This window comes from Nasonia vitripennis, chromosome 4 (genome assembly GCF_009193385.2).
Source record: "Nasonia vitripennis strain AsymCx chromosome 4, Nvit_psr_1.1, whole genome shotgun sequence".
In the NCBI taxonomy this organism is placed as follows: Eukaryota; Metazoa; Arthropoda; class Insecta; order Hymenoptera; family Pteromalidae; genus Nasonia; species Nasonia vitripennis.
The window spans coordinates 30,372,419-30,400,288 of NC_045760.1; the positions used below are offsets into that span (position 1 = coordinate 30,372,419).

At 40.7% G+C, this 27,870-nt stretch overlaps 5 protein-coding genes across 8 annotated transcripts; 1 reads left to right on the forward strand and 4 right to left on the reverse strand.

The window, feature by feature from the left end:
• Positions 1-2,528: 2,528 nt before the first annotated feature.
• Positions 2,529-6,356, reverse strand: LOC100114424 (activator of 90 kDa heat shock protein ATPase homolog 1). The gene is made up of 8 exons (XM_001607223.6): positions 6,003-6,356; positions 5,690-5,830; positions 5,406-5,485; positions 5,130-5,326; positions 4,924-5,044; positions 4,614-4,837; positions 4,133-4,368; positions 2,529-4,006 (listed from the first exon to the last, which is right to left on the reverse strand). Exons 2-8 carry the CDS (start codon positions 5,767-5,769, stop codon positions 3,922-3,924), a joined length of 1,023 nt encoding a protein of 340 aa, XP_001607273.1. The 5' UTR covers positions 5,770-5,830; positions 6,003-6,356; the 3' UTR covers positions 2,529-3,921.
• Positions 6,357-6,562: 206 nt separating this feature from the next.
• LOC100122513 (cyclin-dependent kinase 20) lies at positions 6,563-7,738 on the reverse strand. Its single transcript, XM_032599318.1, has 4 exons — positions 7,476-7,738; positions 7,127-7,363; positions 6,818-7,045; positions 6,563-6,746 (listed from the first exon to the last, which is right to left on the reverse strand). Exons 1-4 carry the CDS (start codon positions 7,683-7,685, stop codon positions 6,588-6,590), a joined length of 834 nt encoding a protein of 277 aa, XP_032455209.1. The 5' UTR covers positions 7,686-7,738; the 3' UTR covers positions 6,563-6,587.
• Positions 7,739-8,205: 467 nt separating this feature from the next.
• LOC100114465 (ras-related protein Rab-1A) lies at positions 8,206-12,896 on the reverse strand. The gene is made up of 3 exons (XM_001607158.6): positions 12,435-12,896; positions 11,044-11,440; positions 8,206-10,236 (listed from the first exon to the last, which is right to left on the reverse strand). Exons 1-3 carry the CDS (start codon positions 12,455-12,457, stop codon positions 10,021-10,023), a joined length of 636 nt encoding a protein of 211 aa, XP_001607208.1. The 5' UTR covers positions 12,458-12,896; the 3' UTR covers positions 8,206-10,020.
• Positions 12,897-13,876: 980 nt separating this feature from the next.
• Positions 13,877-18,348, reverse strand: LOC100677879 (serine/threonine-protein phosphatase 6 regulatory ankyrin repeat subunit B). 2 transcript variants are annotated; one of them, XM_031930567.1, is made up of 6 exons: positions 17,998-18,337; positions 17,414-17,825; positions 16,492-17,332; positions 15,913-16,419; positions 15,445-15,838; positions 13,877-15,371 (listed from the first exon to the last, which is right to left on the reverse strand). In XM_031930567.1, exons 2-6 carry the CDS (start codon positions 17,820-17,822, stop codon positions 14,454-14,456), a joined length of 3,069 nt encoding a protein of 1,022 aa, XP_031786427.1. In that variant the 5' UTR covers positions 17,823-17,825; positions 17,998-18,337; the 3' UTR covers positions 13,877-14,453. The 2 variants fall into 2 exon arrangements, with proteins under 2 accessions (XP_031786427.1, XP_003428174.2); XM_003428126.5 differs by having other exon boundaries at positions 16,492-17,825; positions 17,998-18,348.
• A 319-nt stretch (positions 18,349-18,667) lies between these two features.
• On the forward strand, positions 18,668-24,187 carry LOC100122493 (guanine nucleotide exchange factor subunit Rich). 3 transcript variants are annotated; one of them, XM_031930569.2, is made up of 4 exons: positions 18,668-18,960; positions 19,073-23,610; positions 23,680-23,872; positions 23,976-24,187. In XM_031930569.2, exon 2 carries the CDS (start codon positions 19,119-19,121, stop codon positions 22,149-22,151), a length of 3,033 nt encoding a protein of 1,010 aa, XP_031786429.1. In that variant the 5' UTR covers positions 18,668-18,960; positions 19,073-19,118; the 3' UTR covers positions 22,152-23,610; positions 23,680-23,872; positions 23,976-24,187. The 3 variants fall into 3 exon arrangements, with proteins under 3 accessions (XP_031786429.1, XP_003428173.1, XP_031786428.1); XM_003428125.5 differs by having other exon boundaries at positions 23,680-23,848; XM_031930568.2 differs by having other exon boundaries at positions 23,683-23,848.
• The last annotated feature ends 3,683 nt before the right edge of the window (positions 24,188-27,870 follow it).

A 27,870-nucleotide genomic window follows, 5' to 3' on the forward strand; every position in this document is an offset into this window, starting at 1 on the left:
GAAATTATTTTTTTTTTTCTTTTTTCGGATGAGTCTGATAACAGAAGCTGAAGAGTAGCCTGTATTCTAATGGATGTAAATGAGGCTTTATCTCCTTAGCCTATTTTTAGAGAGAGAGAGAGAAAGCTCGCGTGTGCTTAATTGTCGACCGACTACACTATACAGTAAGGAGGGAATCTTTACACGAAAAGTAGACGAAAAGTATAAATAACACTTTTTTTTTTTTTTTTCATCCATTGCTCCTCGAAGAGAGAGTCTCAGGCTATCCGGCCGGGGACGCGTCGATCCCCCCCCCCTCTCTCTCTCTCTACGTAGAGAGACGCGTCGGTGGCGGCACGCCCAACGCGCGCTGCACACTACACGCCGTCGACTACATTGATTTTGATTTTCGAAGGCGCGGCCCATTCATACCGGCGACTCTTCTTCAAATTCCTTTTGTGTTCGTCACATAGTACGCGCACACATTACCTATAGCTATGTACAGCTGCTTGTATTCTTTTTGGGAAAAGAGGGGATGATTGTGATTTGTTGTTTTTTTTTTTTTCTCTTGTGCGCTTTTTTTTGGGGAAGGTGGACGCGAAGATTAGAACACGGCGCGGTGGAATGTCGTGGGATTGAATTCGGATTGATATATGGAAGACAGGCGTATAATTGCGTAAAAAGCGTTATTCTTTTATTTCGATATTTTTTATTTCAGAACGAAAAGGAGAAGAATGGCTTTTGCGAACAAAGCGGCGTATATAGTGGGCATGTCGAGGGGGCGAGGAAAAAGTTGAACGCGACCTCGCGCTCCTATCGTTGTACTGTTGTTATGTAATAAAAGCAGTTATAATAAAGGCGTTTAATGCTAGTGTGCCCAATCGAAAATACTTTCCACTAGACTCAGACGTCCTCCCTATTATCCTTAAAAAAAAAAAAAAAAAAAAAAAAAAGAGAGAATAAACAACGATAAACGTCAGGAATCATCAGGTGAAACTTCTGAGAAACAAATACTCGCGACAATAACGCCCAAGACTCTCGAGACACTATATTTACACACAGCCTAGTACAGGCATATACTATATAGCACTCGCTATAAAAGGCATTTAAAACAAAGCTCCATCCTATCTATATATATACACACACACACGATCGTCCTCCTCTACACTATACCGCAACAGCTCAACGCGGCGTTAATACACCGATCCCAGGTGAGGAAATTCCAATCGGCTGCAACAACTTTTCTCTCGCTATAAACGTGCTCGCGGTGTGAACTTCTATCCCCGTCAAGTCCATTATATAACGTAAACCCCGGGACTTCCGACTCCGCGCCTATATATGTATATATATAGCTACCGCGCGATCTATCCTGTGCGTTAACGCGGAGAGAGGCAGGCTTTTCGTTCCTCCGCTAGAAGAAAATGGATCTCTCCTGTGCACACGTATTCACACACGCACGTGGCTGGTAATTTACGGTATGACGAGGTAAGAAAAAAAAAAAATAAATACATAGACCTGAATTTGAATTTCCCGCCGAAACTAATACCCGATGCGTGGGTAGTCGAGATTTTTTGTTCTTATTCACATTTTTTCATGTTAAAAAAGACGGCAGTTATAGCACGAGCTGCCCGAGGATGTTATTCGGCACAGGTGACACAGCTCTATTTATACATTACGTGCGCAGATCGCGTTGCGGGGGAATAAAAAATGCCTCTGCGCCACCTATCGGAGAATCAGGTCAGGTCTGACGCTTCGTTTTACGTTGTATATAGCGTTAAAAACACGAGCAACAAGTTTCTGAACAGGAAGCCGACGAGTTTGATCCATAAGCTATTCCGAGAGAGTCGTCGCGTCGTGTACAGTTGAATTTTATTATGTCCATCGCGTTGTCCCAGTCGAGTAGGATGACATCTTTTGTAGTCGTGGCTGTGCTCGTAGGTGGCTCTACATTTACCAGACGACTCGATTCAAATTTCATACGCGCGCACTAACGTAGCTCGGTGTAGAGTGGTAATAATAAAAATATTTATAAATATAAATTTCAAGCACACATGGCGGGAACTTCGAAATTCGTAAACTACGTATCGCACGTCGCGCGGACACATACTCTCCGCACACGCGAAGTCATTAAAACTTTCGGTTTCAATCAGGCCGCGTGGCTCGGTTTTGTGTTTTGAAAATTGCTCGTTAAAACTTGACCAAATCCGATTATACACTCGCGAATCTTCCGAAAATTAAAAAAACGAGAGAGAGAGAGAGAGGCATCGATCCCAAAAGACTCGCTTGAGTAATTGCGCAATGGAGAGATCTTATTCCAGATACAGAGAGAAGCTGCGCTGTATACGTCACGAGGGATTTGACGAGAACTGCGTGACGGCACACACACACACACACGCTAGGAGATGGATATACAGTCGCGTGGTCGGCCTGGGAAAACACACTAATTACTTACCGCGGTTCTCTCTGCTGCGCTGCTATTAGTTTTAGTATCCCAGGCTTTTCGGGGGGGGGGGGGGTGGGAGCTTGAGCTTGAGCATCAATTCTTTTTCCTTTGTTTTCATTGTACGAGCTTACAGAAATTACAGTCTCAATATTCTCAAGCGTGTTTACGTACGCTATGTTAACTGTGGCTTCATTTTCAAAACCGCACTACTACGACCGCGATAACAATGGGCCGCGTATTTATCCAGCTCGTGCAGAGCGTGGAACAATATTATTTGATCTAAACGTCGAGAATAAAAACTGGTGATTTCACTTAAAAAATGTAAATTAAAAAAAATAAATTAGCATGTAAAAGCTCGCGACTGAAACTTACAGAACACGTTTTTCGACTCAGTCACGCGTCGTCGTTACATTGTTAAAAAGCTCCTCTCGGCTGCACATTGAAATCTGCAAAGCTCGTGGCTTAGAAATTTTAAAGCCGCCGCTGCGGCATAAGAATGAAATTTCGTCGCTGCACACTTTTAATTCGACGAAAACGACGTTTATCAGCGAGCTTTTAACGAACGAGGAAATTGAATCGCATTACGTAATACCTTCCGAAAGGATTCCTCCGAAATTCTAGCTTTTTTCGAGAGGAATTATTTTAATCCGCGCGTCGTGTGCGGCGCTGCGCTCTACATCAAAAAGACTTTATTAAATTAATCCGCCGTGTGAATCAAAATATACGTACATGCGAACGCTTTAATGAACAGGGGGAGACGAGACAGGACCCAGAGAGTAATTCACAACAGAGCTCGGCCTGTCTTACTTTGTTTAGATTTATTTACGCTTTATAAGCACTGTTGTATAAAACTTTCAAATAACGTAAAAACCGAACTTAAAGCTTCGCTTCCGGAAATGTACGTAACTCTTTGTATAATTGTCAGTGAATTGATTGGATATACAAAAATGACAATCATCAAGAAGTAAAATGAAAATCAAAATGTCAAACATGTTTGATGCCAATAGTTTCTATCCTTTTTTTCAGCGTATCATTTCTCATACGTAGTTACACCACAAATCGAAATATACAATATTCAATAGTTCTCTTGATCGAAGGTGCTACAGATCGTGCTCAGTTCCGAAATCGCGACTTCCAGATACCTTCCTTATACGAACCCCGCGTCAAAAGTGGCTGGATTTGATACTAACAATGATGATGATGATGATGATGATGAGTCGCGATCCTTCTGCCAAGATGTCGTCTCTTTGTCTCGCATTGTATTTGTATGAGAGCTGCTCTCGGGGGCTATGCGCGCGCGCACACACGCCTTTGACGTCCTGCGCGGTGGCCCTCTAACTTTTTTTTCATCTACTTATCAATAAATATTTATAATACCTACGTAGCAAAAGCCCCGCGCGCCGAGGGCAGTAGTAACGGCGGCTGTGGCGACGCGCATAACGGCTACGCGCGCGCTTAAGTGTATGTTGTGAATTAAAAGGAAGAGTCGCAATGGAGAATCACATGAAGTAGCCGAAGCCAAAGGTTCTCTTGATGGCGTCCCAGTAATACCGATCCCAGTTCTCCTTCGTAGAGTCTTCCTCGCTGCAAGGACAAGAGACGCACGTTTAGCTTTCAATCAGTTTTTATTTGTGGGTTTTCATTTATTCTCATTCGATGAACTAATTTTAATGGTAATTAAAAAAAAAAGAGAGGGATTCAAACATTTACCTGACAGGAACTCCAGTTTGCACAATGTTGACCTCGGTATGGTCACTCTTTTCCGCTATATCCATAACTACGTCACTGTAATGTCCAGAGGGCCACGATTTACACCTCCATTTCTGTACAATTTTTGTTGGCGAGAGCTCAACGAATTCTCCATAAATATTGCCACCGAATATCTCAAATTTGCCGTCCTTTTTGGCTTCGAGCTTTACCGGCCCCTTTGTGAACGCCATCACCATCTATCGAAATTTGATTTATGGCGTGAATGCATTTAGCAGAGTTTATTTTACTGTCAATGGATCGGAACGAAGTGTTGATTCGAGGCGAACACAAAACAACGTGAATAATGGGGTTCGAGTGGTGAGGGGGGGGGGGGGGATTCAGGCTTGTGCAGTAAATCATAATCGAGGTATGAAAAGTTATAAAATGAAAATAATGCGAGTGCATTACGTGATAAATTTTGAAGTAAAAAAGTTTTACCAACCTCGGGCGTTGTCATGACGTTGTAAAACTCCTGTCCTCTGCACATAAACTTCTGTTGCTGGTTTACCGTGGTCGTCGTTATTTTCACGCCTAAATTTTGGTTATTATTGGGTGCATTTATCGTGGAATTCATTTGCATTTTGACATTGTTGAAGCCAGAAGTGATGTTGGAAATCTTCTCTTTCATAGTATCTTTTTTTGGAAGGATCATACCCTTTGTAAATTCTGAAAACATGAGAAATAATAACAATCAGTATCTTGTGTACACTTAGAATTGAAAAATTTGAATTCAATAAAACATTCATAGTCACCTTCTTTCAAACTTGACACATATTTTTTCAATTTTTCCCTGATTGCCTCTTTGCCTTTTGTATGCAGCAAATGCTTCATTCGCTCTCCTTCATCAGTACTATCTTTCAACGTAATTTCGATCTGTAAAAATTATGAAAATAAAATAACGTGCACTTTGAAGATAACCTTTGGGAAAATAAATATAAAAGAGTTAAAAGTTACTCACATTTACTTCAGAAATGTCGTTTTCTTCCGACAGATTAGGGATATTAATTTTTCCTTCTATCTTCTTTCCCTTCTCAGCAGACAGGCATTTCCAGTTTAAAATGATATTCCATTCATAGAAGAAGATTAATTTCCCTTTTCTGTTGTTTGCCACTGCCTCTCCCTCGCACTTTTCAACTTTTGATATTTTACATTTGACTGAAATAAAATATCCAAGTATGAAAATCAAAGCTTTACATTTAGAAAAAAATATTTTAATACAAAAAATTCAACTCACATCCATCGCCTTCGATGACAGCGTCTGTGAAGAGCTCCTTGATCTTTTCCTGTGACCAGGCACATGCATTTTTTTCCGTCCTGCAAAGAACCAATGAACGATTGATTTCAGTACAAAATTAGCAATTACAATGCTTCTTTGCCCTGCCAACATTTGAAAAGCAAATCATCTCCTCTCACTTATGTACAAACTATACTGCATCCAAGAGAGATCAAGTAAAACTTCAAGCATCATAAAACTAATTTAAACACGTCGACAGGGCAGCATATAAAAAAACTACTCACCAGTGCCAGTTGTTCACGTTTGTGGCATCGGGCCTCTCCTCAACAATCCATCGTGGATCTCCCTCACCCCACTTGGCCATTCTTTCTAGCTTCTAAGACCGAATCTCTGTCACAGCAGCAAGCAGCTCTCTGCTCCAAAACCTGTCAAAAAAGATATATGTCAAGAACAATCGAATGACACACATATCCGCCTTAACGTAGTCTCGCGACTCATGAGTTATTCAACCGCGAAGAAAATTACGAATTCATCACAGAATCGTTATTCGCGACTCCGTTTTTCACAGCGGATTCGAGAAGCGACGACAGAACTTACTTGCAGCAGCCGAAGGTCGAGTCAGATTATTCTAGGTTCTAAGTTCGGTGTTCTGTGTGTTTCTGCAGAAATCTCCCAGCAATCAATATCGATGCTCAGCTTAACTTTTCGTCGATGTATCGCGACAGGTGTCCACTCGATCGTTCGGCAGTCAATTCCAGCGAAAATTCGAGAAAATTCGAAAAATTTATTCCGTTTTATATACGAAAATCTGAGCGTTTATATAGCGCACCGCGTGCACCGAATAATCTTTGCAAAATGTGCAGTGTGATATAGTTTCGTGGGCTTCGAACGTTGAACTGAACGTAGTCTAGAGGAAAAGGCGCTCTCTATACGCGCGTGCTCGATTCCGCACTATATATGCGTAACTTTCTGGAAAACAGACCAAGAGGCAGGAAAGTTCTAGAAAAGTACACGGATATGCTATGATGGCTAACCTGCCGGAGACGTTTCCTATTCGTCCAGATGGCGCTGCAGTGATTTGAATTTGCCGCGCTTTGTCGAGAACAAGAAATAAACGTCATATGGTAAGCAGTCGATTGAATAAATACACCTGAGAATTTGTTCAAAATGGAAACAATTTATTCATATGATGCTGAGCATGTTTCTGAATAAAGTCGATGCTTTAACGTTGGTCTCGACCTCTTTCGGCTTGAGACGAGTCCGATGATCGGTCGGCGGTTTCACCAGCTCGGCTTTCGTGCAAGGATACGGCTTGGTATTGAAGTACACGTGTCGAAGCGCCTGATCGAGTTGAAAACAGAACGATTAGAAGTATGAACTCTGAGATTTTCCAAGTATCTTCAAAAAAATACCTCCTCTGCGGTCAGTCGTTTCGACGAGTCGTATATCAGAATATTCCGCAAGAGGTCTACAGCCTCCTGTTGTGCGTCGGGCACTATGCGCTCCCACAAGACGCCCTTGTGGTAAGGAAAAGTTATTTTATTGTAGTCGGGCAAAGAGCTCAATTCCGGCCAGGACTCTGCAGTGGGTGACCCTAGGTGTCCCAGAACTATCGCCAATTGCTCGATGTCGCTCTCGCCCTGGACGAACGAGTTTGTGAATTTAACAATTTAACTGGTACAAGATGAAGCGAACGATTATGATCGTAAATAGCAACTGACTGGAAAAAGCGGCGAGTTGTTCAGCATTTCGCCGAAGATACAGCCGACTGCCCACATGTCGATAGCCGCCGTGTAAAATCTAGCTCCGTAGAGCAGCTCTGGTGCCCTGTACCATCTGGTGGCTACTTGATGCGAATACGGCCGACTTATGTCCTCCCACATCAATCTGCCCAGGCCGAAATCGGCTATGGTCAAAACTCCGTCTTCTCGTATCAGCAGATTAGCCGGTTTCAAATCCTACGATGTACGTATACATTGAGGTGCGAACGTCCGATAAGAAAAAAGTAATCCCGATTAGTATAAGCCCGACCAAATGGAGAAAATAAAGAGAGAACGTCATAGTATATACTCTGTGCATAATGTTATTCGCGTGCATGTAAGCGACGCCTTCCAGAAGCATCCTCGTGTAAGTTTTGATCTGCGAGTCCGTCAGAGCCTTGTCGTAATCCTTCAATAGCTCCCACAGTCCCGAGGGCATGTACTCGAAAACCATGACGAAATCCAAGCCCGCTGGAAAAGCGTCCAGCAGTTCGACTATCTGAAGAGAACATCGATGCATAAATTAATTCCGATGAATACATAGAAAAATAACAAAAGCTTAATAAAATCGATCTTCACGTATGGATGCTTAAGCCTCTGCAGAGTCTTGACCTCGCGGACGACGGACGTGGGTATTCCATCCTCTATCCTCTTCAGCAAGATCCTCTTCAAGGCCACGGGCTTTGGTACCGGACTCGCGTTGTCGTATGCCTTGAGCACCAATCCGTGAGCTCCTTCGCCTATGCGACCGGAGATCGTGTACCTGTTCATCCCGAGCAGGTGTTTACGTACACGAGTTAACACGTGTAACTTGACTTTGTGCGCTTTACAGCCGAATGTTTCTCTTGCCTTGTCGCCATAGCAACTCGACTCGAGGGTGTAGCGATGAAGGTGAGGGTGTGGACTTGCAGTTGAAGGGCTGTATTTTACCTGGCGCTTATAACTTGGAATGTCGTGCAGTTTGCGGTTACGAATATGTTTCCGTGAAACACCAAGTTAGTTTTGTCAAAATAATGGACGTGAAAGAATCAATATGCGTATGTAGGAAACATCTGAAAACATGTTTTCCAATTTTATTCACTATAACGTTTCTTCTTTGTTACATAGTCGCGTAAAGCTGCAATTTATGTACTAAACTGCCGAATTCCATATTTTCGATTTGAAAAAAAAAGACATGAAAAATCATTTATACGTACCTCCTATAATCTGTTTCTTAATCGAACTATGTTATATAATATATATATATGGAGAGCTAGTAATTACATAGATAACAAGCGAGTGATGTTTTTTTTTTTCAAGTTTTAATATACTTCAAATTGAAAAATGGTTTTCAAAACGTACATAATAATTGCTAAATTTCTATATAAGTATGCATAATTTTTATTTGCGTAAGAAAAGAAAGAACGATTGATTTAGGCTGTAAATATATAAATTTGCGGGTAAACTTGCGCGTGCACTTTTAAGAAAAAACGATAAGCCCGATCGAGTGATTTGCCACTGACGTTTACATTATTACAGTACAATGTAAGAGAACGATCGAGCGAGAGCTATTAGCGAGCGAGCCTGAACTTTGTCTGCTCCTGTTTCGGGAGATCGACATTACAATTATCGTTAACGAAGCCACCGATGAACTTTCTACAGCTTGGCGTCATTGAGCGCTTATATGCGTCGACCGCAAGAACTTATTATTTCCTTTTGCCGAGAGAAAAAAAAGAATATACAAACAAACGCACGAGTAACATGGTTTACTTGGAGAGATATGTGAATCTCGCGAGTCGCATCTGGCCAGATCGTCGTCCATCTTTACACGTTGTTAACATTTAAGCTACAAAACGAAAGTTTCCTTTTTTCTTTCTTTTTTATTTTCATTCTCTATTATGATTATACAATCTTATCATTTATTTGTTAACACTAGAATTGCCCCTAAACTTATCCGCACCCTTGCGTGTTCGATCGACAGCTACCTTTTACTTTGTTTTCTCTTACTTCTCTATAAATTCAAGTTACGAATTTCATACGCTCCGATCGACTCGGTTCCTTTATAACGTTTCATTATTTTTCATTTAGTTAAACAAAATTTCAGTGAATGAAGTTAAATTTCTCTACGCACTTGTCGGTAAACAAATCGGATGGTCCATCAATTCAATGACGTAATACTTGTTTACATAAGGTTTTAAGAACTCGATATTTTCCTTTACTTTTCAAACTGTTTAGTCCCCAGACACTCGTAAAACTTTATATTTAACACGCACACGCTCCATCTTTTCATCTTCTCTTTCACTCTTATCTCCTGTATAATAATCAACGAGCACATCCGCAACAGCTGAGAATCGTTACTTCAAAGTCTGCGTTAAATTAATTTCAAAAGGGAGAAAATTGACAGTGATGATAGCAATCAACCCTGTGGAGACGATTGAAAATTTCATCTTTGAGACTGAGGATTTATATGTATGAAATAAACAGATTATGGCTGGAGTAACAAAGGAACGCGATGAATAGTAAAACGCCGCCTGTATCTCAGTAGTAAACGAATAATTTATCAGTTACACAAAAAAATTTACAAGTTTGAGTTGACACATGTTCTAATTGCCTTCTCAAAAGTAAACGAAAGAAAAATATCAATATAATACGAAAAAGAAGCATAACAAAAGAAGATTGGAATAGCCCGCAACTCATGCACAAGTCTTTTAAAATCCTTCCTTGAAATTAAATGTCCTATAGATCAAACGGTCCCTCTCTCATGCTCGTAACAGTTGTTGTTGTTGTAATGATGTTGTAGTTTTTGTTTATCGGAACGAATGAAAAGTGTAAAAAGCTCACTCGTGTCCGAGGGGAACAACGCAGCTTTAAATGTTTCAGCAACATCCGGATTTGGAGCCCTGAATGCCCGAAGTGTCGATGTTGTGGCCCTGATCGATTTTGAGCTTGCTAGTCTGATCGCTTGCCCCGCTCGACGGGGGTCCCACTCGGCTTTTGATTTCGGCGGCCATGGTCATAAAAGCTTGCTCGACGTTCATCGCATTTTTAGCCGATGTTTCGAGGAACGGAATGCCAAGCTGATCGGCGTATTCCTGGTGGAGAAAACAAAATGTTGGTTAATATAATTTGCACAATTTGAAGGAGCGATACGTGCTATATTGTAACACGTCATAAAGCGTAAGGGAATCAGGTTGACTCAGATTGTGAACAAGTTATGAGTAATATGTCTATTCCAACGTCAATTCAGAAAAGAATCACGTTTTATCTCGATCTAGTATAAAAATTGAGATTATTTTCATATGCAAAGGTCAGCGGTATGAAATAAATAAAAATGTTATATTTGGCATAACTTGTGCTGATTAACGCAAAGAACAAAGATAATACAATCAACATTATGACTGCTAGCTAAAAAAATATGTAAGAGTGACTCTCATTGTCTTTGCTATATTCCACTCTTAATTTGAATTTTAATCTCAGATAAGATAACTACAGTTCTCAAGTCTTGGCTTTCATAATGCTTTTGTTATTTTTAATCGTTATAACTAATAGTTAAAGATATTTGTTCTATATAAACATGAAGTCATAACTTTGGAATTCCAAGTATGCGCATGCTAAGTACAAAGCATTTTTCTTACTGTGATAATTGCCACTCAAGAATTTCATATATTTGTTGACATGGTTAACATGTTTGTTGATATTCACAAATTCATTAATAGAAAAATAAATTAGAAAATATGCATAGACAAAATTTCTACTAAATTTTTTTTGCACAATAATGAACAATGCAGCACCAAGTATGATTGGCAAATTTTTCACATTTCACTTGAATTTTTTAATCTTAGCAAGAATTTTTATGGGGGGATAGCGAAACGTGAGAGAAAAATCAATAAAAGCCTCACCTTAGCCGTTGTGTAATCAACAACTTTCTTAGTATGAAGATCAGACTTGTTGCCAACAAGCAGTTTGTTAACATTATCACAGGCATAGCGGTCGATTTCCTCAAGCCACTGTTTGACATTGTTGAAAGATTCCTGATCTGTGCAGTCGTAGACAACAATGATGCCGTGTGCTCCGCGATAGTACGAACTGGTAATGGTCCTAAATCTCTCCTGACCAGCAGTGTCCCAGATTTGCAGTTTTATCGTCTTTCCATCGAGATCGATGGTTCTGATTTTGAAGTCCACTCCAATAGTACTGATGTAGCTCTCCGTGTAGGTATCATCTGCGAATCGGAGCAGCAAGCAAGACTTTCCAACGCCGGAGTCTCCAATGAGCAGAAGTTTGAACAGGTAGTCACTGCGAAAGAAAAGCACACATCCGCATCAGTATACTGACACGTCTAAAAATAAACCAATCAGATGTCATCCGCATACAAAGAGAGCTATCGAAGACATCCACCAGCTGCCCTTACAGACAGCGAAAGAAATAGAGAGATGGAAGACGCATCTCGGGGGATGACTCAACGGTTTCTCAAACGACGGTCACTACTAGTTGAAAAAACAATGAAAAACGCAGTAAGCCGTTGGCTGCGCGAACGCGAGGGGGGAGGATGCATTGGACTCTTTCTCTCTCTCTCTCTCTTTCTGACTCGGCGCTTACAAAGAGAGATATTTGGCTTTCTCCGTCTAGTTTGCGTCACGAGTTTGCAAGAGAGAGAAAGAGAAAAAAACCACAAAGCTGAAAATCCACTCGCTCAGCTGTGAGTGATCTGCATTGTACAACGCGCATATGCATTGATATATAGGTCCGAGAGCAAAAAAACGTCGACCGTCAAAGAGCGAGGAAGAGAGAGAGAGAGAGAGAGAGAGAGAGAGAGGGAGAGAGACGATCGGATCTGTCTATAATCCCGTGCATCATCGCAGCAGCGCCTTGGCTCTCTTTTTACAATCAGCAGTGCACAATGGCACTTTAAATGTCCGCGTCGATCCGCGTTAAGGTTAGAAAATTCTGCGCAGCGTAGTATAGTCGACCATTATTTGTCACGACACATCATTCCTCTCGACGGAGAGTTAGCTCCGCGAGACGCGACAATGATTACACAGTCGCGCGAGAAATGGCAGCGTATATACGCGATCCGTCATATTGGACGATGAAAAGGTGCGGGGAAAAACAAAGCGTTCGAGAGCCAGCGGCGCATTATTGTACAGGTATACAAGGAGAGCGAGAACGGAGTAGGCGTTATGCCCGCGGAAGAGGACGGCTCTACAGATCACAGCGGAGGATACAGAGTAAGCTTACAGGTTGTCGCGTATGTAAGTAGCCAGTGTGACAGGCTTTGACATTTACTCACTATTCGGGATTCATCGTGGACATGCTACGATTGTGCGGACGGGCGAAAGAGAGAGACTGTCTTCGCAGCTCGGCTGGTTATATGCGTGGCGCCTTTATTATCGATGTCGTGGCAGCAGCAGCAGCAGCAGCAGCAGCAGCAGCGAGGAAAATACTGGAGGAGGAGGCGGTGGTGGCAGCAGCAGTAGCAGCGAGCAGCTTCCTTCTCTCTCTCTTTGAAATCTCTCCGTCTCTTTCTCGCGCGCGACGATCCTGATTGGGGTCGTCGTCGACGTTGTCGCGGTCGGCCCTCTGTGTTGAGAGACTGTCTCGTTGTCGCACAGCACACGGGCTCGGCTATACGTACACTGACTACTCTGTCTCGGACAGAAGGATAATGCGTGCGATGACGACACTCTCTCTACACTGACTGGGGCGCGCGAACGCTATACCGACGACTCGTAGAGGGGGGAGGATCCTATAATGCTCTCTCTTTCTCTGCGCGTAAAGGTATATATATATAGGTATACCTATGCCGTGGAAGAGAGACGGAAGATTGAAGGCGGAACCGCGATATGTAGTTATATATATATGTTATACGCGATGCTGAATGCTTCATGCGTATATAGATATATATGTGTGCGTGGATGACGAGAGAGCCGACGGTCAACGTTGTATACGCGAACGGACGTAATAGATAGAAATGCGAAGAGGAGACTCTGTTTGGAGCGTGTGTATTATCATTGCGCTGCCGCGTAGAGTAAAGAGCTCTCGAAACAATGGCGGTCTCCTATTGATGTATACATGTATATATAGGGGTATGCAGGACGATTTCCTGCGTGTGCTCTCACCGTCTCTCGTTCACTACTCTAGTTTAGGCGTGTAGGTAAAGGCTGAATACAATTGTAATTCAGTCAGTTAGTATCTTTGAACGTTTAATCGAGCTTTCGTGTTTGGTAATTTTATGGACTGTTGAATTGTAGATTTCTGCACTTGTAGACGTGCGCCAACGAGTGCTTATTGAATCCGTTTTTAATAAAATCTTGATCTTGTTTTTTTTTTTTTATAAGTATAATATTGTGTTATCAATAGCTTCATGTAATAATAGAATATTGACGACTTTGTCAAAGAGTAGAATTTTGCTTGATCGTTCCAAATTCCTGGATTTCACGTGGATGAGATAATCTACGCCTTCCGAAAAACACCTTTCTTTTACCCATTGATAAACTAGTATTTCATGCATGATAGTTCAGTCACGAAATGACCGACACGAGACTATTGCGCGCTTCGCAAAAGCAAATCCGAATAACATTTTCAAAACAGTGGTCACAAAGAACGTCACGAGACGCGACAGATATAAAAGGCGCAATTTTGACGAAAACAACAAATTTTAAAGCTGATACGGGAACATTTGATTTTATAATTCGTATTTTAGTTAACTAAAAGAAAATTGCAAGAATTGAGGTGAATTGTTTGTAACAGTAAATTTTATTCGTGCAAAGAAGTCTTTTAAAATTTGGCGGTCACAGTCGCAGATACCAACTTAAAAAATTTAATTTCCTAGCCCCTTGTTTGTGCTCCGTGCGAGCTATTTGATCCTCATCGTTATCTTTTTATAAATACGTATACTTTAGCCGTAGCTCGTTTTTCGATTATTGATCAGGATTTGTCATTCATATTACATCACAATTTTGATTGCAATCTTGAAGAAAATAAACGTTAAAATCTTACTACATATATTTATTTATATGTAAACAGTGAAGAAAAGAACTTCGTCAACGAGATGTCTGTAGAAGAGATTTAAAAAAAAATAAATAAACTAAAATACTTCAGTGATTCGTCAGCAGATTATACATTGCTAAATACTGCTCTTCCATGTGAATATAGAAAAAGTTTAGTCATGAATTGACGTCTATATTGTACACTTACACGAAGTGGAATTTCACGTTTAATCACGAGGTTTTACCACTTAATTACGTTATAACTGAACACAACGATCCAAAACTTTAAACAATCACAACGAAATAAATTTTTGTAACGATTACACGTTGATCCTCCTCGTCCTTTTAGCTGGTCTCTCAAACTCCTCATCTAAATCTCTGAGAAACCTCTTCTTATTATTAACTTTCAATTTACCAGCTTTGATCAAGCTCCTAAGTTGCTCGTTGTTGAGATTTCGTAATATCTTCTCGCAACAGATATCAGGGCAAATGAATTGGCATAATGCATTGAACGCTTTTTTAGCCGAACACTCAAGCTCGCTCCTCGCGATGCCTTTTCTGTAATTCGCTCTGATGATATCCGCGTAGTGGGGAAACTTTTGAGCGAACTCCTCGGATTCGAAGATGAGCTGGCGGAATTTGAGTTTGGCCTTGTAAACGACGAGTCGACTCGCCGGCATTCGCAACACATCTGCGACGTTGGTTTGCGCGTCAACTTGATAGCGTTCCATCTCGAGCAGTTCCTCGTCATATATGCTTGAAGAATTCATATGGAATTCAGCAAGCGATTTTCGTATGTATTCCAAGTTCAAAGAGGCGAGAGGTAAGTTGGCTGTACGTAGCTTCCACCCATAATATAATAGCTTTGACTTAAGCGCGTTGTCTGCGCCCTGCGAGAACAAAAGAGCCGTGCTACCCTTGGAGTTGACAATGTTTATGTCCGCACCGTAGTCCAGCAGTTGGGTTGCGGTTTCGAAATCATCGTACCAGCACGCTACGTGGAGAGCTGTGTTGCCAGACAAATCTTGGACATCCGGGTCGGCTCGATTTTCGAGGAGAGTCTTAATCATTTCGAATCTTTTACGTGCAGCTGCAAGATGCAAGCAGGTCTTGCCATTGGATTGCACAGCATTGACGTTCGAGCCATTACGGAGTAACACGTTCGCGATTTCAATGTTGCCACACTCTACCGATAGATGCAGGGCTGTCGATAAGTTTTCGCCCACAGTACGGTGTATCTGTATGGATTGCATATGACATAATTACCGCAACTTTAATTAATTTTGAAGGGTTCAATTTAACGATTCTTACCTCAGCTCCACTAGCGACGAGTGCCGCGACAACCTTAGCATTTCCATTCTTGATGGCGACGTGGAGAGGCGTCAATCCCGCCTGGTTCACCGCATCGATCAAACAGCCTTTCTTCACGAATATCTCGACTATCTGTTCTTCTATGTTACTTTGGTTCTGGCTTGATTGAGGCGATGCAAGTGAGTGCAGTACGGTGTTACCCGTAATGTCGCAGATGAAAGGATCGGCTCCGTTCAGCAACAAAATCTGTAGTATCTCGTCATGTTTCTCTCGCGCTGCCCGGTGCAGTGGAGTTTCTCCCATTGCGTTCGGCTCATTGACAAGCATATCACCGGCTTTAGTCAGTAATTTCATCGCCACGTCTATACATAAATTCGGTAGCTCTGCGTCGCTTCTGTGAATGTAGGACATGAATCGTTTCATTAATAAACTTCATTCATAAACTTAGAAATATTTGAAATGCCTCACCTTGGCTTGTTAAATCCCATAAGCATGTGTAGTACTGTATTGCCTTGATGATCTTTTAACGAAATTACCTCCTTAGAGCAATGTTGAAGCAATCCCTGCATCAACTTCATCCGACGTTTACGTGCTACTGTGTGTAGCAGTGAAAGATTTTCTTTACTCACTGCGTTGACATTCGCGCCTTTGGTAATTAGCATTTCGGCAATGCTCACGTCCAGGTCCTCGGGCTGATCACTCTGGCTATTAACAAGAAATTGCAAAGCATTGTCATCTTGCTCGTCGACGGCATTTGGATCAGCTCCATGCTCCAGTAGAAGCTGCACCAAGCCACTCTGTCGTGAGGTCACAGCAACGTGAAGTGGTGTGCGCTTACGATTGTCACGCTTGTCGATCGTGGCGTTTTTCGCCAGGATCTTCTTAGCAATCTCAATCGATTCCTGCGGATTCTCGGGAGAATTACTGGTCGTCCTGCTTTTATACTTGTTGGCAGCAAGAAAGTGTAGTAAGGATCTGTGAAAAATTTCGCTGTACAAGCAAAGGCAAAATTAATTAATAATATCCTTATTTTCTGTGCTTACAAACCTGCCCTTGATGTCACAGAGATCCGCGTTATTGATGCGCTCCAGTAACTCCAACACAATGTCCCTGTCCCTGAGCTTCAGAGCCATATGAACAGGCGAGATGCCTTTTACATTAGTCGCGTCAACCTCGGCGCCCTTATTCAGAAGGATTTGAACAATGGCCAAGTTGTCCTCACAGCTTGTAGTACCGTAATCAATGATACTCTGCAGGTAACAGTGGAGTAAACTATTTCCCTGATTGTCCCTTAAACCGACGATATTGGCATATGGCAACAGGATATGAAGTATTTGATCCTGGCGATTTTCAGCAGCCAGTTGCAAGGGAGTCTTACCAACTGAGTTCGTTGTATCAATGATAATGCCCAAGGATAGTAGATGCATGAATACATTCATAAACTCCTGATCTTTGACAAAGCTCAGGCTATTCTCAAATAGCAAATGAAACACAGTGTTGCCCTCCGAGTCAGTTTCATTTAAAGTTGTTTCGTTATGTGGTATTATCTTCATTATATCGAGCTTCTTGTGCTTGGCTGCCAAATGGCTGACATTCTCCTTATGCTTGTTAGCTATGTCAATTCTTGCACCCTTCCGAATAAGCATTTTCACCACGCCTACAATCCCTATCTCAGATTGGCTGTTGATATTGGTCATGGATACTAGGATGTGAAGTATTGTGTTGCCATCTTTATCAGTGACATTGACATCAGGACAGGCCTGTACAAATTGTTGCAGTACTTTCATGTCGTTGAGCTTGACAGCAAAATGCAATGGATTTACCCCATTGTAATCCTTAAACTCAATCTTTGCTCTCTTTGACAACAAAAGTTTTATTATCGCTATATCTACAGTGGTAAGTAATGGGGCCAAATGAGGAATTGCAAAACGAGTAAACCGTAATATTATGCTTTGTAGAGCTGTATTACCAGAACTGTCTACAGCATTAACATCGACATTATAAGAAAGAATAAGTTGCAGCATGTTTAATAATCTCCTTTCTGCTGCCAAATGCAAAACTGTTGTATTATGCGAAGTAATGTTAGCTTTCCTTTTCAAAAGCATTTCTACTAACTCATTGTTCTCATAAACAATTGCTTTCATAAGAGGTATTAAACCTTTATCGGATTGGTTTGGATTTATTCTGCATCCAGCTGAAACGAGCAGCTTTGCTATCTCATACCTTCGACATTCAAATGCAGCCTGCAATGCAGTGTAATCTGTATAGACACTTCCACCTTTCGGTAATCCATACTGTCTAATTTCATTTTGAACAGTTGCAATATCTCCTTGTCGCACTGTCCTTATAAACTGCATAATCCCCAATTTTGTAGCCATTGTCTGAAAGACCAAGAAAATTAATTATTCACGTATTGGCTTTTAAAAAAACTGCAAGAACAATAAATGAAGTCTTGATTTTTTTACGACGTCGAAAAACTAATAATTTGTGCTTATAGCAGTGCGCTTTGTTTACACTGAGGTTACGATATAAAACAGATTTTTTAAACACTACCTTTGTTTTGTGTTGCCTCTTTTAGATCACAGCAGAAAGTCTCGACGGCGAATAATTCTTTGAAGAACGAATTGCATTTCTGTTATGGCTTTTCTCGTTCAACGAATAAACTCAAAACGTATGCTAACATCCTCTCCATTCTGACACCAAGACAGTTCGTGATGAATATACGTTACGGCAACTGTTTAAAAACTTACTATAGGTATAGAGATACGAATGGCTGGGAAAACAAATTAGACAAATTTCATCTCTCCACGCGCCGATTTTTGGCTCAGCGCAAGTATAATAAGTGATATATTGTTTTAAGGTAACTTTCCGAGAATTCCCGGTTTACATATCGCGACTATACCTATATGGCTATCTATGAATTTCCAAGAATTCCGAAATTCCCTATATTCGTAATATATATAACTGCTATATCTATATATGCGTGTTCGAAACTATTGTTGATGTCTTTAAGAACGTACTTAAGTATATATCGCGGAGAGGCAACGCGGGATTTTTGAATAGCTAAACGAGCAAAAAAATAAAATAAGATATTAATTATTTCGATTAAAGAATGCAAATTGAATTCTTCATGCAAGTACGTACACTCAACGTGTCAAAAATTAAATATTGTTTATTATATCATCATTTAACGCGACTCCCCTCCCCGCAGCACAACCGCGCCTATGTATATATATATACTGCCAGCTGGCTGTCGCCGCATACCTATATATCTATAATACGTCCGTAATCCTCGAGGACGAGGCAGAAGACGATTCAACCGGAGCGTCGTCCGCAACTTCGTCTCTTGTACAGATCAAGGACCTAGTGATCGTCGCCGAGTGTGATCCTGTCGCGAAACTTGACGACCTACTTTCTCTAACCTCATTCTGTGGACTTGCGACGTATACATGTAAATATAGAGTTGATTCTCTGGAGGAATATGCGATCGTAATTACGTCTAGGATCGCACTGCAGGTGGGTGTGACAGGCTCGCGGTCTAACCAAATTTTTTCCCTAATGTTCTTACCGTATTGTCAGTGCGCATATATGTATACATACTTATTAACTGCCTACCTATAATTTGCAGTGAGCTGGGAAATGATCGTTGAACACTGAGCAGTTCTCTGAACAAGATGTTCTTCCCAGTTGGCTGGCCTAGAGTCCTGAAGGTCTCCGAGGCAGAGAAGATATGCTCCATTACTTGCAATCGGGATAAAATACTCTTTGGCATACTTACCACTGATGCTATCAGCATCTGGTGCTGTAAGCCCTGTGTGCCACTGGTCTATCAGAAACGCACTCCAGAGTGCCTGCAGAAGTATGGAGAGAGCGCGATTCTAGAATGGAGGCCAGACTCGAGCATGCTGGTCATTGCCACCAATGACAGCTATCTGCTCTTCTACAAGTTGTTTGACCAATCCAACGAGGCGAAGAGTCCTTATGAGCAGAAAGACTCGCCTATCAATGGTCTAAAGAGAGACAGTGCGGAGCTGTTCATAAAGGAATCAATTCCATCCATCCAGTTGAAGTTTGAAAAGTGTGTGTGGATTGATGGGGGGATAACGTCTTTTGTATGTATTCGCGATGAGCTGATGATAGCTACTAAAACCAGCTTTATTATTAGACATAAGTGGGATGGAACTCAGAATCGAGACTATTCATTGGATCTGAGAAGGATCCCATTTAGTATTGATCAACAGATATCCACATCGGCTGCGCCGATAACGACCAAAGATACGTATGTCACTTCTATTGATTACTCACCACTAGTTGGTGGATTTGCTGTTGTTTTCAATTGTGGTAAAGCTGCATTCTTGACTGCTCAATCGCTGAAGTTTGATCCCAATCAAGTTATAGGAGTTTGGGCCAGGGATTTGGATGATGCAACCTGTGCTGCTGTTAATCATAAGTATAGATTGATTGCTTTTGGAAGAAAAAATTCCCAGGCTCTTGTGCTGTATGTGGATGAAACAACAGGATCACTGGAAGTTTCTCACAGCCTTGTTCTATCTACCAAAGACTATCCTGGTGTTCCAGGCTCTGTTTCTTGTTTACGCTGGACACCAGACAGCTGTGCTATCGCATTGGCATGGAGTAGTGGTGGTGTGGCGATATGGAGCACCTTTGGTGCACTTTTGATGTGCACATTGAAATGGGACTACGGACTGAATGTAGACCCTCTGAGAGGAAATCCGTTTCAGATAAGTACAATGGAATGGTCCGCGGAGGGTTATCAATTGTGGATGTTGAAGGATTCTTATATACTGCCAAAAGAGAATTGCTCTAACAACAAAAATCATCAGTCGCGCTCCGTAGTACATTGGGAGTTTGTAAAAAGTCCTCTCACAGTCAATCCATGCATGTCTCACAATGGTCACATATATCTCCAGGGAGAAGATCGCTTGTACATAAATCTGGGACACAAAATTTTCTCAAACAATATTAAGGTTCACTTCTCTAATGCAGATCGTTCGGATGGATTCTGTCATGTTCTTTCTGGTACAAAACAGTGGCTTGTTGTACCCATTCCAAATGCGTACACAAGCTGCAACTGGCCAATAAGATTCACTGCTATCGACGAAGAGGGACAAAGTATAGCTGTAGCTGGTAAAACTGGCCTAGCGCATTACTCAATGCTGTCTCGGAAATGGAAGTTGTTTGGCAATGAGTATCAAGAGAGAGATTTTGTAGTGACCGGTGGTCTGCTTTGGTACAATGGATATCTCATCACCAGCAGTTACTCCATTCCAGAAAACGAGGACGAAATAAGAATCTATCCAAGGGATGTACGCCTAGACAACAATCATGTCCGATCTATAAAAATGACATCGCAAATCCTGTTATTGAATATTCTGAAAAATCTTCTCTTGGTATTCTGTGCCAACTCTCAGATCAGACTGTACACTATGACGTTAAAAAAGGAAAAAGGCGGCAGCGGCATTGAATTAGTTATGATCCAGACCATAGACATAAGCAGTCTTTGTCCTCATCCAGCATGCGTCGTCAGTGCCAGTTTGACATTGATCAGAACGGAAATCACGGACGACAATCTACATCCAGAGACGCTACTCTTAAACGTTTCGGGAAAACTTCTCATGGTACAGCGGGATCACTGGCAGGAAAGTACCGACGTTCTGTTCACCTGTGCAGTTCCAACCGTACTGGCCTCCAGCGTAGAAAATATATGGATACCTTGGGAATCGAAAAAGGAAAAACCTTATCTAACGGAAGCTGTGTGGCTGTTCTGCGGTGCTCACGGCATGAAAGTCTGGTTACCCTTGGTTCCAAAGAGGCACCAAGACAAGGTTCACACTTTCATGAGCAAGACGATAATGCTACCATTTTACTTGAAAATTTATCCCTTAACAATCTTGTTCGAGGACGTGATCATCCTCGGCGCGGAAAACGACACCGTCCTGTACACATCGGACACCAGCTCACCGTTCATCCTACCATTTAGTGTCTTAGAGCTTACCAGTCAAGTCTACCTGCATCAGGTGCTCCGCCAGCTGATTCATCGCAATCTAGGCTACCAAGCCTGGGAGATAGCCATGTCCTGCTCGTCTCTGCCTTACTTCTCTCATTCTCTGGAACTGCTGCTGCACGAAGTCCTGGAAGAGGAGGCCACCAGCAAAGAGCCTCTGCCCGATGCCCAGTTGCCCTCAGTGGTGGAGTTCATCCAGTCGTTCCCTGGTTTCTGGGCTCGAGCCATAGTTCAGTGCGCCAGAAAGACAGAGATAGCCCTGTGGCCTTATTTGTTCTCGGTCGTGGGACCACCGAAGAAGCTGCTGCAGACCTGCCTGAACAACCAAGAGCTTGACACAGCTGCCAGCTACCTGTTAATCCTGCAGAATCTCGAGGCCTCCTCGGTGAGCAAACAATATGCGACGATGCTGCTCGACGCTGCTCTCAAGCAGGGACGCTCGGAACTGTCCAGGGACCTGGTCAGGTTCCTCAAGGCTATCGACCCTACCGACGCCGACCTCATCAAGACTTCGAACACCATCGCCAACAAGAAGTCGGCACAGAGACCATCGCTGTCCACTCAGGAGGACGATCTGACTCTGGTACTGGGTACCATGCAGGTCTCGAGAAACAGAAGCTTCAGTACCTCGTCCGCGCCGAAACTGAATTCTGACTCGCATGGCAAAGACAACGCGAGGTAACATTCTGGTGAGCACGAGCTGCTCGACTTGACGGGACTGAATTTTTACGTTCGCGTCGATTTTCGTCTGGACTCGGTTTTGCTTATTTTTTAAATGCTTGTTGTGGCCGTTTATTTGTTTATTTGTGGATAACGATTTATTGTATGTACACGTGTTGATTGCTCGTTGAGTCGAACGTTTTGTAAACCGAGAAGTATTAATTTTATTGGATTTGACCATTAGTGCAATGTAAATTTGATTTTCCTGTATAATAGCCGATTTTTTCTCTAACACTTCGTGTATGTATTAGTTTTGTTATTTATTTATTTATTCAGCCGATGTCTCGTTACGCGATCTTACACGTATACCAGAATGATACCTCCACGAAAGAAGTACGACAAAGTCATCGAGAGACTTGAGCAATAACGCCGAGATTATATCACACCCACTGTTCGATGTAAACGTGCCATGCTTGTACGCGAGGCATTTTTGTATTAGGCAGTCAATCAAAATAGATTGTAGAGAAAAAAAAATGCGGATTTAACGTCATCAAAACGATGAAGCTAGTCGAGTTAAAGTGTAACGACGTATACGTTTTTTTGTAAAGCGAGTCGAGCGCAATGTGTCAAACGGTGATGTGTAATGCATGAATGGTAAGGTCGAAACACTGCCGATTGTTGAGATGATTTTTGTAAGGAATTACGAGATCCAGTCCTGGTACGTTTCTTATGGTTATTGAATAGGGTAACGGTTTATTGTAATAGCTAGATCGCGTACTTTTAAAAGATTTTGTAGTTACGAATAATGAACATCTTCGGTTTTCGAAGATTAGAAAGAATTAGTTTCTCATACTTATGTTTATACAAGCACAGGACAACATCGATTAGCTTTCGAATTAAAATAACGACTGAAGTGTCTACCGCTGGAGCTGCGATACCAGCCGACTGCATCATTATCCTCGTTGGAATAGACTTGACAAAATCTCTTAACTAATCATTTTTTCCAACCGATAATCGACGACAAGTTCCAGCGGTAGAGCGAACCGTGCAATATAGTGTGTACACGTGCGACTGATTAGGGCCAGTATTTGATACGTCATCCTTGTATTTCTGGGCTGTGATTTGCGTGTATTTGTGTGTGCGTGTGTCGGAGTCTGTCCCTTCGGCCCTTATATATTTTAAATCTGTCTCTTCTCTGTACAGTCGACGAGGACAATAATGTTGCGCATAGAGCTTGGAAATCGAAAATCGCAGATAATTCGCAGCGCGTGGAGTGTACATAAATAATGTAAATAAGAATTGTTTTAGAATACATCTCATATATTTTATACACGGGTCGTTGCCTTCATTTCGCACCTTCCGTTCGTTATTTTTTCTATTCCGTGCGATGATCGTCGTAATCGATTTCTGGAACTTTTGTTTTTCGACCAATTTGTGCGTATCACGTAGAAGATAACGAAGTAGCGGGCAATTTGAATAAGGTAACTCAATAACTTACGTAAATTATCGTAATTGCTCTCATTGCGAACTTTTATCGTGTGTGTATTCAGCAGGCATATTTGTGGCAATAGTCAAGAAAGTTCTCAGGCTTGACACACGTCTGTGTACTCGGAAGAGAACAAGGTATCGCCGAAAAGATGCAGAACAACTGGGTGACGTTGACGATCGGCATCATCGGGTTCTACCTACTGATTACGACTTTCGCGCCTGACTACTGGAGTGAGTATATTCATCGTTATCTCCGTGAGTTTATTTCCTTCAATTTTCGAAGTATACCCATATGAAAAAAAAAAGGAGTAAAAAACGATCGGATGGTCTTTAAACGTTGCCATGTATATTTTTTCAGATATGTTTCAAGATTTATTTTGATTCTGCGTACGATCGAGTAGACGATTACCGATTCTATTGGCAGAAAAATTATTTCGGCGAAAGAATTAACAAGCGCAATCTGTTCATGATGTTCAAATGAAAATGTTACGAGCGTCGCTCGTTTTATACATATACCGCGGCGACGTTGCAATATACTTTTTCAAATAAAGTTAAAATTGTGCAAATGTATACGATTCGAATTATAATCGGTTATTTAAACTTCAGCATTTTTCATTCGAAAATTCGTCGACGCTGGCCCTTCCTTACCAGTCGTCAGTCAAGCTGTTTTCGTCGTCAGTTCAGTTCGTCGGATGGAGCCAGTGGTGATGCAACGTCGCGTCAGGCCTTCAGCGAATCCACCGGATAAATGATCAGCTTTTTTTTATTAATCATGACAACAGTACATTGTGAACATTTAAAAAAATTAATCGTCATGTAACTCAAATGCGAAAAAAATTGTATCTTCGATATGAACTTTTATAAAACAATACCGTTCTTTGATGTATGTACGTGCATACAAGCTCATGAGTAAGTAAAAAATTGTACGTGTAATGCTAAAAAGGTCGCAAAAGGCATGCATAGTCCGAGTTCGTCGCTCTCAAGCCCGTCCACTCTATCACTGTCATCTCAGCTTCGCCCCTGACATATAACGACTCTCCGGAATATTATATGTACACAATTCTACGATAGCGAAACCGTTGCGTTTCTCGTCAACGTTAAAAACATAAGCAGCTTGCATATTTTTTTTCGTCGACTAAAAATTAAAAAATATTCCTGAAGACAGCTCGAAGTCATCCCCCTCCCATAGGGACTTCAAAAGCCGGGCGTTGTGGCTTTGCATACCGCACGTGTGGCAAAGAGAAAAAAGAGTATAGAGTCGGAGAGTACAATATTCCGAGAGCGCAGGAGTAATTATCTCGGCGTCGCGAAATAGACTGAGTCAAACTGAACTCTAGACTCTCCCGCTTTGAGTTATTCCCGTACTCTCGAGTCTCGCTGTGCGGTGTGCTCGCGCGGACTGTAAACTCGTCCCTTGAGTATTTGGAAGATGCAGCGAGAGATTGTTTGAATATTTTTAGGCTATTGAATTCCCTGGTAGAAATTTAACGAGTAAATGTTTATATGTAAATTAACTAAATGTAAACGAAAACTTAGCTAAGAATCAGTTAAAGGGGACCTCGCCACCTTAAATTTAAGAAATTAGGAATGAAGGCGCGCTTCGCGCGCTCTTGATTCTATCTCTGTCTAATGACACTGGTAGACAATCTACTATAAGTGTTGGGCGGCACATTAACGTCTGCTAATATTTTATAAGCATGTAACATGTTACATGCTTAATAATGCTCAATGCCGTCATCATTGGTTTGAATAGTGAATTTGAAGAAAAGTTCAGTATAAGAGTCAGTGGGTTTGTCTATCATTACAATGCCATTTATTTGCATTATAAAAAAGCTATACAACTGAAATTTTACACAGATACTTACTATGCTACCTAGAAAACATGTACCTACATGATTATGATTTAACTGTTTTCATTCATATTTTCACATCGAGGCCCATATGAATTTTTTAATTTAGCGCATCAAATTTTGCTTGTAGACAGTTACACAGAAACTACCATCTCTAGCAGATTGTATTTCTGGTTTCCAGTGCATTTTTACATGAAGAAAGTGATAAGTATTTTAGCTATTTTGTCAAGGCATTGACTAGAATTTTGACTTTTAACAGTTGTGAGAGATCTTGAGACCGATACCTGTTTTTCCATTTTTGCAATTATTCTCATTCAAAAACTAACAGGTCTAGAGGGCTCATATTTTGCATATAGATTTCTTTTGTGATTTTGAAAAGATATTTAAAGTTGAATCGACCTTAACTGAAAAACTTCTGATTTCGACTCCGACACTGATGTGAATGTAAACTCATGCTATACAACAAAATAATTATCATGGGTGTTGTATATGGGCCTCAATGTGAAAATATGAATGAAAACAGTTAAATCAGAATCATCTATATGTGTCATATTTTAGTTGTCTAGTAGCCTTTTTACAATTCAAAGAGCATTGTATAATGATAGACTTAAACTTACTGACTCGGATACTGAACTTTTCTTTAAATTCACCTCTCAAACCTCACCGAAGGCGACTTTGGGCACAGAGACACAGTGTATCTTCAAACTCTTTATTATTTTAATTGAACTTCTCACTGACATTTAGAAAAAAAACTAAATAATATTTACACACTTTATTACTACTTCAAATAGGGTTAGGGTTCCACTTTTCAATACACATGTTGTAATACTACACACTCTTGGTAATGATTAATTTTTACTAAAATTTCTTGCTAGTTATATTAGATATATTTTATCTGTTATCAAGGTTTGCACATTTCATTTTAAACACCTCTACCAGGCTTATGAGTTATGACTGTTTTGAGGGTTATGAATTTAAAGCGCGGCTCTGATCTCGTTGCCTAGGCAACCATCCAGCAACCAATCAGAATTACGTATTAAATGCTTCACAACAAAGGCCATCATTTTTGTAAGAGAAAAAAAAAGGAGGAAAGAGAGAAAATGAGATATTGAATCTTTTGTGTAAATGTACATTAAATTGTTTAAATAATCAACTAATCAATTATGTTAACTCAGGAATACTGTAAACATTATCAAACAAAGTTTATAAATACCATATGTCAGGTACAATAGGTCTTCGAAGGACAAAAATCACAATTTTCATTATTTCAGTTACCGCAGACTTACTTCAGTTTTGGGCTTCGAAGGGCACTTTTTTCTTAATGGATCTACTTTAAATACATATGTTTAGGGAATGAGTGTGGTAATTTAAAAAAGTTGTCTACAAGTAAAGCGTAATTTTTGTCATTTTCTAAATATTTAAACAAATTTTTTTATCAAATTGTAAAACTGAATTAAGTTTGCGGTAGCTAAAATAATGAAAATTATGATTTTTGGCCTTCGAAGACCTTTTGTACCTGTCATATGGTATTTATAAACATTGTTTGATAATAGGGAACAGACATGGTGTTGAAAACCTTTTTTAAAATAAAGTTAAGAATAAATCTTACACAAAAGTACAACAGTTACGATTTTTACTGCAATATTTGTTAAGCAATATTGTTTTGAAAATTCAGTTTGCTAATAATACGTTTAAACGATTGCGAGCTCGCGTGATCAATATGGCGGCGCGGAGGATGAAAATATATATAGATGCATAAACGTATGTAAATTTTAATGTATAAAATAACCTTATTGTTTTCTCCGAAATCATAATAGAGATGAGAGATAATGCTTCAAAATCAAAATAGATTCATGATGACTGAATTTATGCACTCAAATGCCCATACGTTAGGTTAGGTCTTTATCCTTTGAGCCGCCATATTGGAGAGCTGTCGTTTTAAAAACTACTCAAACATATGAATTTTTAATTAATCATAATAGGGCCTAGAGGTACTAAATCAGCAAAAAATTGATGCATAACGTATTCTTATGCTATTTTCTACTGTATATAGCAAAACCATGCCTGTTCCCTATTTTTACAGTATGCCTGAGTTAATATAATTGTTTAATTGATTATTGAATCAATTTAAGATGCGTTTTACACAAAAAATCAATATCTCATTATTTTTTATTTAAGGTGGTGAGGTCCCCTTAAACAGTATGTTAAGTTTGGTGGGTTAGATTTTGGGGTTATGAGAGCTCACGACTCGCAGGTGATTAGATTAAATTGTTTCTTAAATTATTATTATCATATTTTTTTAGAAAATATCGAAGCCAATGTTAAAAAACAGCAGAATAATATGAAAAATCGGCTTATGCAGTCAACACGAGCACTTGAACTACTGTCGATATTTTTTAACTT